This window comes from Genypterus blacodes, unplaced genomic scaffold (assembly GCF_046128005.1).
Source record: "Genypterus blacodes isolate CSIRO-AG114 ecotype Tasmania unplaced genomic scaffold, CSIRO-AGI_Gbla_v1 ptg000138l_1, whole genome shotgun sequence".
Taxonomy (NCBI): Eukaryota; Metazoa; Chordata; class Actinopteri; order Ophidiiformes; family Ophidiidae; genus Genypterus; species Genypterus blacodes.
The window spans coordinates 110,843-130,314 of NW_027466940.1; the positions used below are offsets into that span (position 1 = coordinate 110,843).

Below are 19,472 nucleotides of genomic sequence, written 5' to 3' on the forward strand. Positions count from 1 at the left end.
TGTACAACACATGCATTATGCACAGTGTAGCAGTTCAGTTATTTCAGTGTTGCATATTCTAGCATTTCAGATACGTTGATACTTTTCGGCCTACCTTTATAGTTCTTGTATCCCGGCAAACTGTTCAGATATCTACAAAACTCAATCCTCACAAAAGACAATGTGAGCTCAATTCTCTCAGTGGTGATGAGTGATAGTGAGTCTGTGGTGGATGAGCCTTTATATTGCTGCTGAGATGTGTGGGTGAGGCGATTCACTCCTACACAATTAATCATCTGCATTACATCTCAGACAACACTTAAGTCCTCATGTCGCTGTAACAATGACTGAAATGATCGAAACCACAGACACTTTAAAATGAGGGCGCTGAAATTCGTACATGGTAAAAGAATATGTAGACCATAAGCATCCTGTCATAAACAAAGTAAATATGTTCTTTGTGGTTACAGCGGAAACAATGTTCAGAGCTCAGTTTAGACCTTTTAAATACATATCACAAAACGTCTGCAAAGAACCATAATACACTCTGGTTACCATGATCCAGAATTCATTTCATTATTCAGTGTCATTTATCAACTTGTAGTTTCCTTTCACCCACGAGGGACCAGCTCATACTTCCACCAAGGCCGAGTAGTCTTCAAATGACTCGACTGATTGAACAGGTTATTGACTTAACCTTTGGCAGCCAATTGTGGATAATGAAAATGTGACTTGTCCAGATCAGTCCAGACATTCTACATGTAAAAGTTTGTGACAATTGACCCAAAATTGTAGGAGAAATCAGCCTGACTGGTAACAAAACTTGATCGAGTTCTTCGCAGGATCATGACCAGCAAAGTCTCATTGAAAACTGCCAACAGATATCCTACTAACTGACCAACTCGACCGAAAACACTCCCTGCTTGGAAGAGGTAATCATGGGTATAAAATACTCCAGAGGTGTAAGGCCCACTGTGTAGATCATTCGTGTGCTATAAATGCAAACTGAAATCCTTTGGTTTTATCATCATTCAGTATCTACATTATAAAGCATGAAATGTCACTTTCCAAGTACCGGCCACATCTTAGGACCGATGCTTTAAACGCTCTTGCATCAAGAAACAAATTTAGCCAACAAATACAGAAACAAGCCAACCACCATTAACTCACACAGTAAAAACCACCGAGCCTGAAAAATGAGACTATTGGCCATCACGACCCAACCAAGCTGCTCATTACCTGCTATTGTTGGCTCTTTAATCACAGTGCTTGTGAATAAAGATGCTTTAACAATGAATATTCAAGTCTGATGCTGAATTTAGACAATTCCAGGCCATAACAATATAATTTCCATGACATGTAACTGATGGCTGCACAAAGCTGAAATAACTTCACAGGAAAAGTGGAAAATGCAATGTTTATTTAAAACAGAGGCAAACAAGCAGCGCATAAATCAGCGTCAGTCCACAGAAGACACCACTTCCTGCAAAGAAAAGAGCCATTCCGTCATCCCATAGGAACAGTAAACCAAACTGGGAATACTGGAAGTGTCTGGATGTCTATACCTCTGCTGCGTTTGTGGCCGCTGGAGCAGTCGGGGCAGATTCAGCTTTGGTCTCCAGGTTGGTCATATTCGTCTCCTTCAACTCTGGATTCTCTCTGCTGCAGAAACGGAGAAAGAATAAGCATTTTGTCTTTGACATTTCATTTCTCTCTAAAACTTTTGATTGAATTTGATTCCTTGGCTGGTTACCCTGTACCTCTTTATCTTGAAAAGTGCTACATTAATAAACTGTCTCATCTGGCTCTGGGAAAGCATTTATAACTTTCCTCATACATCAACCTTTTCTCTAGCGTTTTTCCTCGCCTTCCTTGAGAGTTTGGGTAGGGGCCGAATTTCCGATGTGAGCCTGTAAAGTCCTTTGAAATATTGTGAGATATTGAGCTATAGAAATAAAGTTGACTTGACTTTGTGGTTTTATAGATAAGCAACTACTTAAATACAAAACATATTTGACAGTTTAATCTACAGTCATAGTAAAACCTTGAGTTTGTGTTCTTCCTCTTTAGCACCGCCGTCACCACCACGATGACCAACACTGCTGCACAGATGCCTGCAGCCCCGTACATGATCGGCTGTTTCATGGTCTTCAGGAGATGCTCCTGGCAGGAGTCGCCGCTGTAACCAAAAGAACACACACAGGCAACATCTCCGGTCATCTCCAGACACTGGCCACTGCCACTGCAGCGTATCTGGTTGCACTGCTCGGCATCCCAGCTCCCGAAATCGTCGCTGGCATTTAGGGCAGGCGTGTTTGGGCCAGTGGGTTTAGACAGAGGGGCAGGAGCTGAGGGGGAAGGGGAGAAGCTGCGAGGCCATTTGGGAGCAGCAAATTCATCTCCCTGTGTCAGGTGAACACCTGAGACAAGAAAAGGCAGGCTGGAGTCAAACAGCATCTCAGTGAAGTTTGGAAATTACATGCACACATTCTTGCAGCGTATTTTAAAAGAACGTTTGAGCACTCACAGTTCTCGTCTGAATGGTCAGGACAGTCTATGATCCCATTACAGAACTTCTCTGCAGGCTGGCAGGAGATCTGATCCAGACACAGCCTGCTGCCAGCCGGGCACTGCTCCCGCGGGGCACAGTGGGTGGCGTTTAAGAGCAACTGGTCATACGTGCACTCGCATGTCCGACTGTTTGGGCCAGCGAGGCACAGATGCTGACAGTTTCCGTTGTTTTCAGCGCACTGGTTTGAACCTGTAACAGTGAAACCATCAGATGATTTTCCACATCTGCTTTACACTACCTGGATCAAAGATGGATGATAAGATAACATTTTCCACTGCAATAGGACCAGTTTGTACAGCCGCATTGATTCCTTACGTACCCATCTGGCTGGACTTGCTGAAAGCCTTTAAGCTGACTACTTCTGTGCTGACCGCAAACCACAACTTCGGCTGTTGCTGCTCGTCTCTGTACCAGAGTCTGGCCTTATCTGAAATATAAATCATAATTAAATTTGTGCCTGAACAAATGGTTCTGTGTAGGTAGGCAATGATGGAAGGAAGTAATAAATCTGGTAAAGTTAGAGTGAAACAACGCCCTCTTCTGGCCATGGGGACACCATACATATGCAGCATTGAACATAGTCACTTTAAAACATATAAGCTATTACCAGTGACTGTCACCCAGACCAGCATATCGTCGCTCAGAGCCACAGCAATCAGGCCGGCACCAGCTTTGAACTCTTTATGTCCTGAACCATCAAAGTGGACTGAGCCGATGATCCCTAAACCTGGGGAAGAATACAGTTTGTTCATGTTATAAAGATATAACCATCTATCCATCTAGATATATCTAATCTACCATTCCACAATGAGAGCCACCATTCAACACTTATATGCCAAGTGTAATTCCTAGATCAAGTATTTTTATGGGACTGGGAAATATTGAGAAAACTCCCTGCATTCCAATACTGCAAGAATTTCTTAGAACCATTTATAAAAAAAATAAATAAAAAAAACCTTACTGGTATCTGCCCAGTAAATTTGATCCCCATTACTGGAGAAGACCAGAGATGTGGGCTGGACCGCATTCTTCCATACCACACGCCGTGCTGCCCCGTCCATGTGGGCACACTCCACGGTAGCCAGCGTACCCGTACCTGCCCCCTGCTGGTCAACGTTTGAGATACAGACTTTACCACTGGGAGGATGGAGGGCGATGGAACCCAGACTCCCGATATTGTCCTTGATGAGTACAGCAGTATGTGCACCCGTGGTGGAGGTGACATGCAGGTGGGGCTGTTTGGTGCTGCTCCAGTAGATGTTGAGCGTTATCCAGTCCAAGGCCATGGCAGTGATTGCGTCACCCACAAGTCTGAGAATTTGGCCACCAGGGGCCAGGACTCTGTCCTCTAACTTGAAGTAGCCAAGTGAAGATGTACTGCCATCTGTCAGGAACAAGGAGTGGTCACGCAGGCTGTAGTCCATGATGGAGGCCTCGTTCATACTGGGCACGTGCAGGGCGACGTGTTCAGGCCAGCCCCTCAACTCTACAGCTGTGTGCCGACCCTGCAGGTAAATCTATAGAGATCACAGAGGGTTAAACTGTTTACCTACCCATTTAGTAGAGGAATTTAGGTCTCATTAAGAGTTTTTAAGTGAGGTCCATCACAGACTAATTACACTGAAACCATAGAAGTACCTTTGTGACAGTGGAGGGAGACAGCATCAACAGGAACGCTGAACTGACCAGGCTGGAGCAGGAAAGGCCATCTTCAGCCAACAAGTGACCAGAAGGACACTTGCATACAGCCCGGGACCCAGGGGCCAAAACACACAAGTGGGAACATTGCATGTTCTCACAGGGGCTCTCTGCACCCATCTGGAGCACTGCGTGGACAATCTACAAGCAGGGGGCCTAAATGTCTAACAAGCCTTACAGAAAAGTAGAAGATAAAACAATTTCCATCCTCAACCTGGTCTTAATTATCATAATCAAGTGCCACAAACTAAATGGGCGATGCTACTCACAGAACACCAACAACATAACTGCATACAAGTAATGCTGAACAAACCAGTGAGATCGCTCAACTCAATGCAATTACACCATTTAGAAACAATATATCACTGCATTGGACAATTCCAGCATCAACCCCTGCTCAAGCATCTTTAAGGATATTTTACTTGCCTTCACTGCAAAAGGTTGTCTTGGTCTTTTCAGGATAACCTGGCGGTTTTTGCCCGTCATTTTATCAACAGCCTGCACCATCCGCTTCCTGGGATCAGACCAGTACAGCATGTTGCCAAGGACCGCCAGGGAAAACGGGATGGTGCTCTTGCTCATCTGTAGAATCTGAGGATGGCAGAATACAGGATTCATTGAAAGTGCCTTAATGTTTTTCCGACCACATTTCATTCATTGGGACCAGCTTGGTCGATTAATCAAGTTCCATGTGTGTCTTCTGAGGTGTAAGGAGTGCCGTTTAGTAGTAATGTTGATTAAATCATTAAATGAACACACATTGTTGTGCCTAAAATTCTAGCAGAGGTGTGCCTGCCCCCTGCTGGAATTGAAAGAGAAGTGACATCATTTCGGTGTCTGCACCACAAATTTTCGGAAAAATCCAATGTTGACTTTAAAATATAATTGGTGATGACACGATGGCGTATTGTTAGAGAATGATGACATCACTGCACCCTGTTGTCCATTTCATACTTACAGCTCCATGAACTTGCACAGAAATATACTAGACTGTAAACAATATATTTCATAGCAATACAAGATGAAGCCGTTTACCCGAATGTCATCTCCATCCAGTGTTGCAGATCCTATTGCCCTCAGCCTCTCGTCTGTCCAGTAAACTCTGTCTGAGACCGTGTCCACAGCTATGCCACCGGGCCAGCCCATACTGGAGTTCACCAATGCCCTCCTCTCTGAACCGTCCATCCCTGCACGCTCAATCTTCACCACGTTACCAATCTCTGTCCAGAACATCAACCTGGTACCAAAACATGCGTCACAAAAAAAAACATTGCTCATTTCCACAGCTGAATGCATTTAAAAATCTAAAAAAAAAAAAAAAAAGACCCTGACCCCTTTTGTGGAAACAGTGCCAGAGAGCGGGGCTGGTCCAGGACTTGATCCAGGATGACGCTGTGGTCAGCTGGGTGGACAGTGGCTGTGGTCAATCTGATGGCGTTGATCTGACTGTTAATGCCATCAACCCAGTACAGATTCCTCCCAAGCCAGTCCACTGCTATGGAATCTGCCCTGACACCTGTGGAAAGAGGGGCGAGCAGGGTTAGCTCGTAAATGTGTCAATACACGGTAAACTAGATGTTTGCAGTAGAATCAGAAATTCTTCATCCGCAATTTTCTGAAAGGTCATCAGGTTTTCACACTGCAGCCCCTTCATCATCATTGGAAACCTATTTCAATAAGGCCGAGTCATGTACTCATGTTGTACCAACCTTTGATGAGAGTTCCTGTAGTCTTCTTGTCAAAAGAGGACCACCTGATGCTGTCCGTGTCCAGGCGGAACCAGAAAACCTTCTGCTCCCTCCAGTCGTAGTCCAGACAGAGGATGGGCTTCTTGGCAGTGAAAGACAACACATCCATGTTGCCGCTGCGCAGGCCAAACATGAACAGGTCCATTTCAACGGACGACAACAGGAGGGGTTCACCTGAGGGATCGACTACACAAGAACACAGTTATGGCTTTGGGGCTGTTTCGGCCAAAGATCCTTTCGTCCGAACACAAAACATTCACTCTTACCAGCAATCTTGCACTGCCATCCGTCCACATCCATCTCGTAGCCTGGTTTACAGTCACATTGGTAGGAGCCAATAATGTTGCTGCACAGCTGACTGCAAACAGCTGGGCTCCGGCCTTCACACTCGTCAATATCTACGCAGGTGACCCCGTCCTGCATGAGGCTGAACCCTGCTGCGCAGCCACATCGCTGCACAAAAAAACAACACTCATACGCCTCCTGAAACCCATTCACATTGTACTGCCATAATCCCACTGTATTTTTATATTCAAGAGTTTGGCGTAGTTTTTCAGGACCAAACTGCTCTTAATGATTTTGTTACCGCCGCCCACCAAGGTTACAAGTGGTGGGTGGTGGAACATTGGAGCTGCGGAATCCTCACCGGGCCCTGCGGGGTGCTGTAGCAGGTCTGGGAGCAGCGGGCCTCATCTGCCTCTGCACACTTTATGAGGCAGCTCCCTCCTTCATCCGAGTTGTCGGCACAGTTGGTCACCCCATTACACACCAGGGATGGAGCCAAGCACTCCTGACTGCCACACTGGAACTGATGCGGGGTGCATGTCAATCCCCCACCTGGTACACACACATACAATTTTCATGTTGAATGTCAAACAAATTTTAATATGAGGAAACTTGCATCAATAGTTCAATTTTGGTGTCACAACATAGAGCACATACCCCCTGCTCCTCTAACAGACTGAACTCATAAAATCAACAAGTGCAATCACTCACACTCCATCTCATCACTGCCGTCATCACAGTCCTTCATGCCATCACACTTCCAGGCAGTGGGAACGCACTTGGTCTTGGATTTACATGGCCACTGGTAGTCACCACAGTTTAGTGGAGTCACAGGACAGTCCTGCCAGTAGGATATATTGATTAGGTTTTTATTGCCGTCTTGCCACGCATTCAAGTTATCAGGTCGAGTTTTTACAATGTTTAACAAATAATTGTTGACTCAATATACAACAGCACATTACAGGAATGTTACCAACACACCAAGCTGTTTGCAGGAAAATCCAGGTCAACTTGTTAATTCAAGAAATGTTTTGCTGGGCCAAGCAGTCACTTATCAGAACTTTTTTGTTCTTTTTTTGTTTTAGATTTTGTCTGTCAGGCATTGTCACAATTATGACAGGTAACTAAGCATTTGCAGGCATTAAACCAAAAACGATTAACGGAAAGTAAATCAAAGCTGCAGAAAAGATTAATCTCTGGGCAACAGGCAACCACATATAAAAGCATTTTGATTCAGTATTAATAACCAAAAATAATGACAATTGCAGCAATTTAACAAGCACCTGCCATTCTGACCGAAAACTGAGGGAGAATCTCGCAATGATCTGGAACCCGACCTTTGACCTCCCTGACGTGAGCATAATATGAACGAGCTACAATCATGACGGCTCTTTCCAACAAGAATATTGACCTTTATTGTGAAATATCCTCTCACCTTCTCATCTGTGCCGTCTTTGCAGTCCTGATATCCATCACAGATCCACTCCTGCACCAGACACTCTTTGCTGAGAGGGCAGCGGTGTTTGGCGGTGCAGACCGGTGGCGTGGTGCAGCCTTCTTCATCCGAGCGGTCCCAACAGTCTGAATGGCCGTCACAATGCATGGTAGCCGGCACACACTGGTCACTGGCACATGTAAACTCACTGGCACTGCAGCCCTCATCAGCTACATAGAGGGGCAGAAAACACTTACAAATATATCCTATGACACCAGAATACAGTCGACATATAGTTCTTCATTAGAGACACCAGGGCCTTGGTTTTGTTAGTTGGTAGCCATACACAGTTGAGTGTGCGTACCACAGTTTGCCTCGTCACTGCCGTCCACACAGTCCCTCTCTCCGTCACAGAGGAAGCTGGGTGGAATGCAGCGGCTCTTGTCATCACACTGGTGAGCGCAGCCCTCCATGTGTTCGGAACATCTCAGTTCATCGGAGCGATCCTGGCACTGAGGCACGCCGTCACACACCTGACTCTGGTCTATGCACTTCTTGCCATGGGCACACTGGAACTGGTCTGATGAACACACATCACCAAACATGCATGTAAGCCAACAAACCTTTCCCTCTACTGTGCCAATAACTATACGAGATGCATTAAAACTTTATTGTATCAACATGATCTTTGCTGACAACCATACCTGGATAAACGCACACACACCCTCCTCCCACACAGCCCATTTACCTATTTGACAATCTGATAAGCATTCGTCTTCATCTGAGCCATCTCTGCAGTCGACTTCTCCATCGCAGACATGATTGTAATGGACACACTCCATGCCGTCTCGGCAGGGTTTGAAGCCCAGAGAACACTTGATGGGGGCAGGTACTGAGCTGATGGTGGAGCCAGGCACAGAGGTGGAGCCATTTCTTTTATCCTCAACTTCCTGTGTCTCTTCGCCTTCTGATTCTAAGACCAGGTGAAAAAGAAATGGCTAAATCAATTAACTTAACTGTGCCCATAAACTACCATTAATTGTCTGAAATTTTTGTATTACTTTGCTTATAATCATGGTCTCAAATGCGTCTTAATTTCACATTACACTGTGACTGAATATTCAGTGTTTTCCATGAACCCACCACAATCGGCCTCATCTGTGCCATCTAAACAGTCCCTCTCTCCATCACAGAGGAAGGTTGCTGGCAGGCAGCGCCCCTTATTGTCACAGGTGTGAACACAGCCATCCTCTTTCCTGGTACACTCCAGTTCATCCGAGCGATCCTGACACTGTGGGACTCCGTCACACACCTCCACCTGGTCTATGCACTTCCTCCCATGGGCACACTGGAACTGATCTGTTTGGAAAGCCGAGATTCTTCATCATAAGATGCTTTCAGAGGAGTAATGTTTGTCCGCGGCCAAGTTGATTAAGGGCTTTTTATTCAAGCCAACATTACATTAGATATGGAACTTGAGTGACTGTAGAGGCCCAAGATGAGGTAGATAGAAACCCTTCCATCTTCATGACTTACACTTTGATGAGCTTTCTCAACCTGTCTCAATCTAAACTAAATCTGAAGGGATTTTGTGATACCGAGGCTCTGGAATTTTTCAAGCATGTAGAATGTGAACCAGACAGTGGCTCACTAAACAAACATTTTACTTAGTATAAAAACTATTACCTTCAGTCCAATCAACATGATGCTTCAGATAGATTATGCTGATGACTAACATTTCAGTGAGAAGGCGAACTACATTTGATGACATTCAAGGAAACCAAGAGATACATACAGAATATATATCAATGTCCAAAATGTGAGTGGCTGTTTTTAGAAAATTGGTAGGTTCATACACAAATGTCACTAAACAGGCGATAGATTTCCCAAATAGGTGGCCAGAATAGTTGACTTCAAGAACATGTTGCCATTATCTTGTCGATACTTTAAGTGTTTAATTTGCCCATGGAGCTGGAAATTCTTCATTCAGGAGCATTGTTTGTTAAATTGTGAAAATTGGAGTCAGAATTCATCTCCAAAAATTTGTTCAACCTAGTGCATATTCAATTAGCAAGTGCTCCTAAACAATCCAGATCAAGTATAAGCATTAACCGTGCAAAATAGAACTTGTGTTCCTGTAGTGTGCAATAATACCTTCATTGCATTCGGCTGCACAGTCCTCTTCATCTGAACCATCAGTGCAGTCAGACTCTCCATCACACACATGGCTGTAGAGCACACAATTTGAACCATCCTTACACAGTTTAAAGCCCAGGCCGCACTTCACAGGGATGCTTCCAGCTGAAACAACAATTTGGATCAAATAAACATACAAAAGACATAAATCAATGAGTCGCTCACTGTTTAGGAAAGTTTAACAGGGATTGTGAACCTCATCCAGAGCCGGCATTGGGGAAACATCACTCGGAATTTTAAAAGAAAACTCGGATAAATCATGGTATTTGTGCTGAGGGGTTAAAAGCAAACAGGTACTTCTGGCTCACCTTGCAAGAGCCCCAGCATCTGCAACAAAACAGCACAAAGGAGCAAAGATGTACCCATGACCACACACAAAATAAAATGAAACAAAATTCGGCGGACATTCGAGTATAGCGTTTTAGTGTGCGTGATGGCACCAGCTGATGTCAATGCGCTATGATTGAGCACCTGTGAGGGGAGGAGCTACTGAGGCTCGTCATCCCTATCGACAACACAAATAAATACCAAGAAAGTCATTAAAAATAAATTTTATTATTTTTTCAAAAGTTAAACAACAACAACAACCATAATAATACAACCTTCTTTCTTTCTCTTTATTCCCCCCCTTCCTGTATAAACAAATTATCTACAAAATGTACTATGTGCACTGTCATGTAAAATGTTTGCTTCAATAAAAACAAATACCAATTTTTTTTTATAGCGGACGTTCTTCTACCGAGAAATGTGTTTGTATTGCTTGTACTTCTTTATTGGAATTAACTGGGAATTAAGAGTCAATATTGAGTTAATGTTGTGACAAAATGCTTTCTCCGATAAAAGATACAGTTTTGCTTACAAACCTTCCCGGACCATGCTGTCAAATAAACAATGAGGACTGTCACGAGAATGAGCAAATCAGCGGAACGGGGCGGCCGAACGTCATCCAATCATGTTGTAGCAGAGGCGGGATCAAGAGCCAACAGGGTTGTCGTCCTCCGGTCTACCTACCCGTGCTAACTAGCTCCATAGCGCTAATAGCAAGTTCAGAGGAGCAGCGAGCCGCTTGTCAAAAATCAACAGCAGTAAAAACATTTCAGGCACTTTTATGCCGATAAGGTGTCGATCGAGTTGCGTGCATCTTCCTCTCCAGAAGCGCGTGTTCGGAGTGTAAATTTGGGGTAACTATTGTAAATCCTTCTACTGTTTTCTGGACTTTGAAGCATGTTGTGTTTTGTGAGATGTAGCTCCGTTAGCTAGCGCAGCCACAGCTCACTTTGAAGAGTAACTCATTTTGTGTCCGAATCTCTGTCTAAGTTAAACTCCCAAACATCTGCATTTTATTGCAAGGGTGCGACCTTTAAAGCCGGGATGCGCTCACTTGAATCGTGGGCTGTTAGGATCATGAATTGACGTGACGCGGTGTTGTTAGTTAGCGGAGCGGCGCGGCTGCACTGTTGCGCATTGGAGGTTTTCGTGGATCACAACAAAAGGATTTTTGATAACAAGCTGGCAGTTAGCTTAGTGAAGCTAATGTTAGCCCAGCTAGCTGGAGGAGAACCTCACCATGAACTGACCCCGCGGTGCTTCCACCTCCTCAGCACAGCGTAGATACTTTGTTGCTGACATCTTAACACGGCTCGGCGACATTTGGCGACATTTATTGGCTAACTCTCCGTGCTAGCAGGAAGCTAACGCGTCTGAAGTCATTGTTGTGATTTGACTCCCAGCAGGCCCCCCCACCAGGCAGCTAGCAGCCGGCCTTGCCAAGCCAGTTGGTGTTAGCACTGGGGGGTGGGGGGCTGCTGTAACAAACATGGATCTCACAGCCTGCTCTGTTCATTATGCTCAGCAGTAGCGGGTCGTGATTGCTTGTGTCCACACGAAGCGTTGCACCGTGTTTACTTTGGAAGTAAGTTTGTGAGCGGACGACAAGTGGAGTTTGTGACACGCTAACGTCCAGGTTACGATCAGCCTTAGCGGTCCACTTCTCACTGTTAGTTACGTAACAACGCCGGTGTTGCTGACAGAACACTATTGTTGTGTTCGGTATTCTAAATGGTTAATAGTAACCTGAGCGGTGTCTCCTAAATGCTACATCTCTCCCCTGACCACTCCAATGAAGTGGTCCCTGATGAATGTGCATTAACTGGTATAAATTAACTCGTAATTGTGATGATTAAATACGAAATAATGACAAAAATAAAGATCAACACAGCTGAAACAGCTCGTTTCAATGTGACACGGGGTTAGATGCCTTTTTAACATAAATTTGCTGGTTCTTGAGAAAACTGGACCGATATGTAGCAGTAAGATCATGGAAGACATCACAATACAAGTAGGTGCATTCAGTGTGTCCTCCTGCAACCATTCTATGGTCTATGGTCCATTCTATATTTCCTGCTCTGAAGCTGTTACTGTCGGCCCATCTGCAACATTGAGACCTGATCACAGACTCGCGGGTGCTCAGCTTCACTGAACATGTAGACTTTCTTTGCACCGCTGCTGCTTTTCCACATAAACAGTTCTGGATTTGGAGCCAGTTTGATTCAGTGTTTATGGAACCAAAGTGCTATCAAGCCAACCGGTCGGCATTTCCAACCATTTAAAAATATTGGTTCTTAAAAAGGCTGAGGCGGGCACTGACAGAGCCGAGCCGGGCAGCCACCTCGGTAGTTAGGAGGCATCTGTGAGTAAATTCTGATGTGTGATTTGTTTGTAATGATTTATTTTTCTTCCTGTGTTTTGTTTTCCCCAAGGTGTCCCATCTGTTTTGAGTGCAACTTGCTAGCGCTGGCTTCCGCCCTGTGACTCATTGGTCAGTGAAGGGGCCCCTCCAGAGCAAGGCCCCAAACTGTAGCTCCAGGTCCCCTCGGCCTCTGCGTGTCACGGTTTACTGAGTCCTCTGGAGGCTCCCGGCGTGCCTCATCAAGATGTCCTCCATCTTGCCATTCACCCCTCCTGTCGTGAAGAGACTGCTGGGTTGGAAGAAGTCGACCAGCGGGCCGGGCGGAGCGGGCGGAGGAGAGCAGAATGGGCAGGAGGAGAAATGGTGCGAGAAAGCGGTGAAGAGTTTAGTGAAGAAGCTAAAGAAGACAGGCCAGCTAGACGAGCTGGAGAAAGCTATCACCACGCAGAACTGCAACACCAAGTGTGTCACCATCCCCAGGTATCCAGCCTACACACGCTTACTGACTCTGCTGTCCTCACTACACGTGGATTCTTTTAAATTTGTCTTTATATCCTGATTATCAATCTTCTGCAAGTTCAGGTATGAGGTGTTGTTGACGGGTGTCTGTTACCCTCGGTGGGGGGGTGTTAGTAAGGGTGAGAGAGGATGTTCTCCTTATCAGCCAGCCAGCCTTGATGGCTTAGACTCGTGTTCACTGGGAACACGGTGTAAAATCCCGGTTCTCACTGATGTGCCGCCCAGTGCCACGTCAGATGTTTGTATGTCTATAGATAGCCGGCCGCTCATTATCGCCTGAGAATTGTTCTGGGTTCAACTATTACGTGTTTGTAGGCATGTAATGGCTGGATGTGATTGAGATGATTTCTTGGAGGAGAGTGATGTTCTGCAGTGCGTTTTGAGCAAGACAGGGTCCGTTACAAGTCTAAGAGGATGCCAGAGGCGGCATTAAAATCCACCGTACGTATGTTGGTAGGTTTAGGTTACGATCAGGGAATCTGACGACCCTGTGAGCCAGTTTGGTAGACGTTTAATATTTTTTGGTCATCGTGTATTCGAAATGTTTGCTGGTAATTTGGTTAAGTAGCTGCCACATGTCGCAGTAGACGGCATGTTGGTACTGGGTAGAGTCACGAGTATTTAAGTGCTGGTAGTTGAAATCCCACGTAGTCTGATGTAGAGTAGGGCATAGTGGTGTGTTTAGTTTGACCTGTAGGATTTTGTTCTTGTCCTGTTATTCAGAAGCAACTTCTACCACCATTCTTCATCATTTCACGTTTATGTGAATTATTATTTTATATACATTTGGACATTTTTTCATGAATGTTTGAAAATGGAAAATGCATTCTTTCTTTTCGGCGTTTGCCTTCTCTGTTTTTTTCCCCCTCCATTTGTGTCATTGTGCGTTTTTCTGAACGTCTCCAGATTCGTTTAATGCCACCGACATAAAAGACGTGAAATTTGAGTGTTATTTTTGTTTGTTTTCCATGTTTGACAGAATGCCACATTGTTGAAGAATGCTTTCTCTGTCCCCACAGCCTCATTGTGTGTCGACAGATTCCATTTTATGTTTCCTTCCTTGATTCTGTCCAAAAGGCTTCTCTTATTCGAAGTTTCTCTCATCTTTCATTTCTGCGGTTAAAACTTAATTTGATGTCTTTATTTTTCCCATAAGACTCCAATAAAAGAGGCCTTTTAATGTTCACATTACCCATACTGATACTTCTGAATGATCCATGTCCCATGTTTATCATTTCTTTTTCTTTTTGTTGTGTTGTTTTCTCTGTGCACAGCAATTGCTCTGAAATATGGGGCCTGAGTACACCAAATACGATAGAACAGTGGGATACGTCAAGCCTTTACAACTACCCTGACCAAACCAGGTGACTATCCTCCACTATTGTTTAGTGCTGCATATGTGGGAAAGTTGTCATTAGTGTTGGAGGGGGTGACGGACACGGAGAACATCTTTGCTTCTCGTTCTCGTCACCGCCCCTTGTGATCCATTTCCATTCTCCTCCCCGTCACCCCCCTCTCCCCTCCCATCACCTTTTGCCCTTTGTGCGTACGCCCATCTCACTACCGTCTCCTGCTCTACTGTACCACTCAGATCCCTGGATGGACGTCTGCAGGTCTCCCACAGGAAGGGGCTTCCCCATGTTATCTACTGCCGCTTATGGCGATGGCCGGACCTCCACAGCCACCACGAGCTGCGTGCCATCGAGGCCTGCGAGTACGCCTTCCACCTCAAGAAGGACGAGGTCTGCATCAACCCCTACCACTACCAGAGAGTGGAGACTCCAGGTGAGCCCGCAACACCCTGTAGTTAGTTGGTAGGGGTGATTTCGACAACCAAGACGAGAGGGAAAGCCTCTTGGTTTGTCTGTCTTCGGCCTCATAGTTGTCAGTTCAACTAGTTAAGACATGAGACGTGTGTAATGTCCACCAGTCGTGTTTAACAGGCTTCAGACTTGTTTACGTGAGTTGTGGATTAATGTAAAGAAACTGTTACAGAAAGAGTCGTGTTTCTATACCTTCATTATATTAATGCTGTCGTCAGGGTTTTTACAGAAATGTATTTGGATGCAAATTTTGCAAGAACATTTAGAGTAATATCGCTGGAGCCTATAGTCCATCTTAATGTGTTATTGTTTGCTGGTGATTGTGCCCGCCGCTGTAGTGCTGCCTCCCGTCCTCGTGCCAAGACACTCAGAGATCCTGACAGAGTTGCCGCCTCTGGATGACTACACTCATTCCATACCTGAGAACACAAACTTTCCTGCAGGAATCGAACCCCCAAATAACTATATACCAGGTGAGTTTAGCTGAACTAAGGCAGAGTGGGTGAATACCACGATGTGTATATGATATGTTCCACTGATATTCAAAAGACTAAGCGACGTTCGTGGTCTTCCACATCTGCACATATTCCACAAATTGTTGAGGTAAACGCGTGCTCGTCATTTCCACAGAAACGCCACCACCAGGCTACATCAGTGAGGATGGGGAGGCCAGCGACCAACAGATGAATCAAAGTATGGACACAGGTACTTCCAACCCAGCACCTCCTGCCCTTTGGACTTGCCTGGCTGTAGTGCCTCATCTCTTATACTCTCTATGTGACGTTAGCTAAATGTTTGAGTTTGCAGTGTCATTATTAGTCTGTGCTCTTTTCTGGTTCGGTTGACCAAGATCTGATCACAGCTTATTCTCCATCATGTCAGGTTCTCCAGCAGAGCTTTCCCCCAGCACTCTGTCCCCTGTCAACCACAGCATGGGTAAGACAGCTCAAGTTGTTTCTGATGAATAAAGGGTTTGGAAACCATGTAATGGTCTAATGTAAACCCTAAACAGAAGAACACAGTCACATCAGCACCAACATGTAATGGTTTAAAATGCTAGCAGAATGAGACAAACTACAATTCTACAATCCATATCCTATAAATCGTCAGGCCTATGTGAAGTGTCAGAGGTGTTGTGATCGTACTGAAAGGTATCAAAACCTTTGTTTTGTATGAGCACCCAGCTGAGTGTCAGTTCTTGCATCATGTGTGAGTCTGAACGCTATCGTGCAGATCAGCTGTGGAAGTTTAAGCTTGCATTCTCCCTCTGCAGACCTTCAGCCGGTGACCTACTCGGAGCCGGCGTTCTGGTGCTCGATAGCGTACTACGAGCTGAACCAGCGCGTGGGAGAGACGTTTCACGCCTCCCAGCCCTCGCTGACGGTGGACGGCTTCACAGACCCATCAAACTCTGAGCGTTTCTGTCTGGGCCTGCTGTCTAACGTCAACAGGAACGCCACTGTGGAGATGACCCGGAGGCACATAGGTGAGACAAATACAAATGTGTCGACCATTGTCAAGCTCAATCCTTGTGTATAGTAAGTATTGAGTCTGTGTTTTTTTTGTAGGAAGAGGAGTTAGACTCTACTACATCGGAGGAGAGGTTTTTGCCGAGTGCCTGAGTGATAGCGCCATCTTTGTCCAGAGTCCAAACTGCAACCAGCGGTATGGCTGGCACCCGGCAACAGTATGCAAAATTCCCCCAGGTAAGTTGCCTAGGTGTCACTTTATAGCAGCCAGTGAGGTGAGAACCAGTGGAAGGAGTTTCCTGTGGTGAAGAGAGAATTCTGTACACAGAGGCTTCCAAGCAGGACAATAAGTGTGATTCTGTGTATCTCTGTGCTGAAGGAGATCCTGTGTGTCCATCAGGATTAACTGCTGCCACTTGTGTCTGCTTGTTCCTGCAGGTTGTAACCTAAAAATCTTCAACAACCAGGAGTTTGCAGCCCTGCTAGCTCAGTCTGTCAACCAGGGCTTTGAGGCGGTTTACCAGCTCACCAGGATGTGCACCATCCGCATGAGCTTTGTCAAAGGCTGGGGAGCAGAGTACAGGTGAGCGTCACAGAACCTTATCTCAGGAGGCAAAGGTGCCGTTCCTCTGTCCAGACAGTAAACGTGTCTTCATTCCTTCAGGCGGCAGACCGTCACAAGCACTCCTTGCTGGATCGAGCTGCATTTGAACGGACCCCTGCAGTGGCTGGACAAGGTTCTGACCCAGATGGGTTCTCCTTCAGCGCGCTGTTCCAGTATGTCTTAAACAGCAAACGAACCACCCAAAAACGCAGCCCATTACAAAGATCATGAAATTCTAAAACTTGTGAGTCCTATCGTAAAAAAAAAATGGAAACCCCACAGAATGAATCTTCTGTAACATACTTCATAGTATTTGTGGCCCATATCCACGTCCCTGTAAACTTTTACACACTCGTGCTCACACACACACAGACACACAGACACACACCTACACTCTTGCACTCACACACATACAGACTTTTCAGTATAAAATTTGGCACTTTGTTACCCATCTATGTCATGCACCTTGTTAAATTGCTTTTCCCCAAATCCTTAATATTAGATCTATTTGTGGTACAAATAAAATGTATATTGGTTTCTAGTCCAGGAAGCAGGGGGAAATACCAAAAATGTCTGTGAATAGTTTCTCAGTATTGAAAATTGCTTGTATGAGTAACACAAGCTTGAATGCTAAAATGCTTTTTTGGCCCGACCCGACCCAACCATTGTTCTGAAGCGAAGTTTATGTTTCTCTGGGAAACTTGGCCCCATCTTTAGTCAGGGGGAGGACGCTTGGTGAAGAAACGACGGCCTTGGTGGTCTTTCTCTTCTGAGAGAAAATGCCACGATGTGTTTATGAAATCCGATTGCTCAATTGAGTTCACTCTTAGGCAGAATAATGCCCCCCCCCCCTCCCCTTTTTTTCCTTAACTCTTGACGTGTGTCGTTGTAAGACACACCTCTTAAATGGACAAATAGGAATGTTAGTTAAAAAAACAAACAAATCAAAAACCCTAAGCAAACTGCAAACTAAGTCTGGCTGTAGTTTACTTTGTTGTCATTATATGGCGCTCTTGGTGTCCTTAGTTAATTTGCACCACACTGAACAGCCTGGTTTGGAACCTAATGAGATGTCGACTGGGCTTGACTGGGTGCACTGGGCAGGGACCAGAGAATATCAGATGTTAGCAAAAAGTTTTTCTCTTTTTGACGTGACACTGGGAGTCCTGGGGCTCTTCAAGGTGAAGAATTAAAAAAGAAAAAAATCACCAGGAGAAATTGAAGGTATCAATTAAGTCATTTTGTTGTTTTTAGCCTTATCCCCTTTGTTTTGCTACTTTTTTGTATTCTCATGTATTTTTATATATAAATATACTTAAAATTTTCTGTCGTTCACTTTTTATTAAAATAATATTTTCATGACCACAGCTGTTTCTAAAGTGACATTGAGGGCATGGATCATTCCTTCATTTTACCCAAAAGGTTCAGCTTGAATCCATTTCCAATTGCAGCTCTTTGTCTTGGTAAGAATCACTGCCCCACATGACGTGTAGCCTGTTTTTTAATCCTTTTTCCCAAAGAAATCTGGTGCATTTAAAGTACACAGACAACGATTTGCCTGTAACCCAAAATCTGCTTTACTGTAATGGCTTTAATGATTCCAGAGGCATGTCAAATGTTGTATTGGCCATTCTTCTCTTCACCTTTTTGCAAACACATTTGACCTCTTGAAACCTTTTGGTGCTTAGGTGAGTGGGTTAAGGTCAACAAGATATAATTGGCTGTTAACATGTCAGAGAAACATGGGAGTTATCCAATTACATGAGGAAAGGAAGAGTGAATGTGCCTGCACACTGGGACATTCTGTGTTAATGTATGTATTGTATTCGTGTCTATAAAATACAGTATGTACAATGATTCTTATTAGCTTGCACTCTGCCATTATTGTCATTATGTGGCTGTTACGAGTTTCCCCTCCCTCCATTCTCCTTTTCTAGATGTAAATGTGTTTACCTTACGGCACTAGTGATTGTACTTTAAGTGCACCTAGTGAGTTTGGATTTGGGGAACTGAACCATGTGTTAGGGTCCAGTGTTACATCGTTTTTAATCTTTGGCCTGCAACATATGAATGTGAAAAAAAATACATGACAAAACTGACGTGGACCAGACGTACTTATACGTAACAGTAGTACAGTATGTGTGTATTTAACAGTAATCTTTTTGCAAAGCAGTCAGTACAGTAGATGTCGCAGTTGTTTTACCAGTAGAGGGCGGTATTGATAGAGCAGTTCCTTTTTTTCTGACCATAAGCTTCTCAGGCGTGTGGCATATTATGCAGACTTCATAAAACACTAATAAAGATTTTTATTCTCATGATTCTGTGTTTTTGAGTGCTTCTTTGATTTAGATTTTAGTTTGAGTTGTCGGTTTAATATTTAAATACATTAAATAGTCTGGATCTCAACTTTTTTTAAATGTAATTTCTACATATGTAAACGCTGAGGACACCGGTT

At 44.7% G+C, this 19,472-nt stretch overlaps 2 protein-coding genes across 2 annotated transcripts; one reads left to right on the forward strand and one right to left on the reverse strand.

Annotated features, from left to right (window-relative positions):
- Window positions 1-1,380: 1,380 nt before the first annotated feature.
- Window positions 1,381-10,789, reverse strand: lrp13 (low-density lipoprotein receptor related-protein 13). The gene is made up of 22 exons (XM_076164678.1): window positions 10,777-10,789; window positions 10,222-10,240; window positions 9,872-10,077; window positions 8,861-9,076; window positions 8,466-8,690; window positions 8,082-8,297; window positions 7,718-7,947; window positions 6,994-7,123; window positions 6,644-6,834; window positions 6,264-6,450; window positions 5,959-6,183; window positions 5,582-5,765; window positions 5,285-5,486; window positions 4,676-4,840; window positions 4,190-4,390; window positions 3,513-4,068; window positions 3,159-3,278; window positions 2,871-2,978; window positions 2,507-2,740; window positions 2,024-2,399; window positions 1,545-1,641; window positions 1,381-1,462 (listed from the first exon to the last, which is right to left on the reverse strand). The coding sequence occupies exons 1-22, from the start codon at window positions 10,787-10,789 to the stop codon at window positions 1,439-1,441; spliced, it is 4,125 nt and encodes a 1,374-aa protein (XP_076020793.1). The 3' UTR covers window positions 1,381-1,438.
- Window positions 10,790-10,910: 121 nt separating this feature from the next.
- Window positions 10,911-19,335, forward strand: LOC143011713 (mothers against decapentaplegic homolog 2). Its single transcript, XM_076164685.1, has 11 exons — window positions 10,911-11,094; window positions 12,673-13,082; window positions 14,396-14,485; window positions 14,713-14,906; window positions 15,283-15,417; window positions 15,575-15,649; window positions 15,827-15,880; window positions 16,218-16,430; window positions 16,513-16,650; window positions 16,852-16,996; window positions 17,078-19,335. Exons 2-11 carry the CDS (start codon window positions 12,847-12,849, stop codon window positions 17,199-17,201), a joined length of 1,404 nt encoding a protein of 467 aa, XP_076020800.1. The 5' UTR covers window positions 10,911-11,094; window positions 12,673-12,846; the 3' UTR covers window positions 17,202-19,335.
- Window positions 19,336-19,472: the final 137 nt, after the last annotated feature.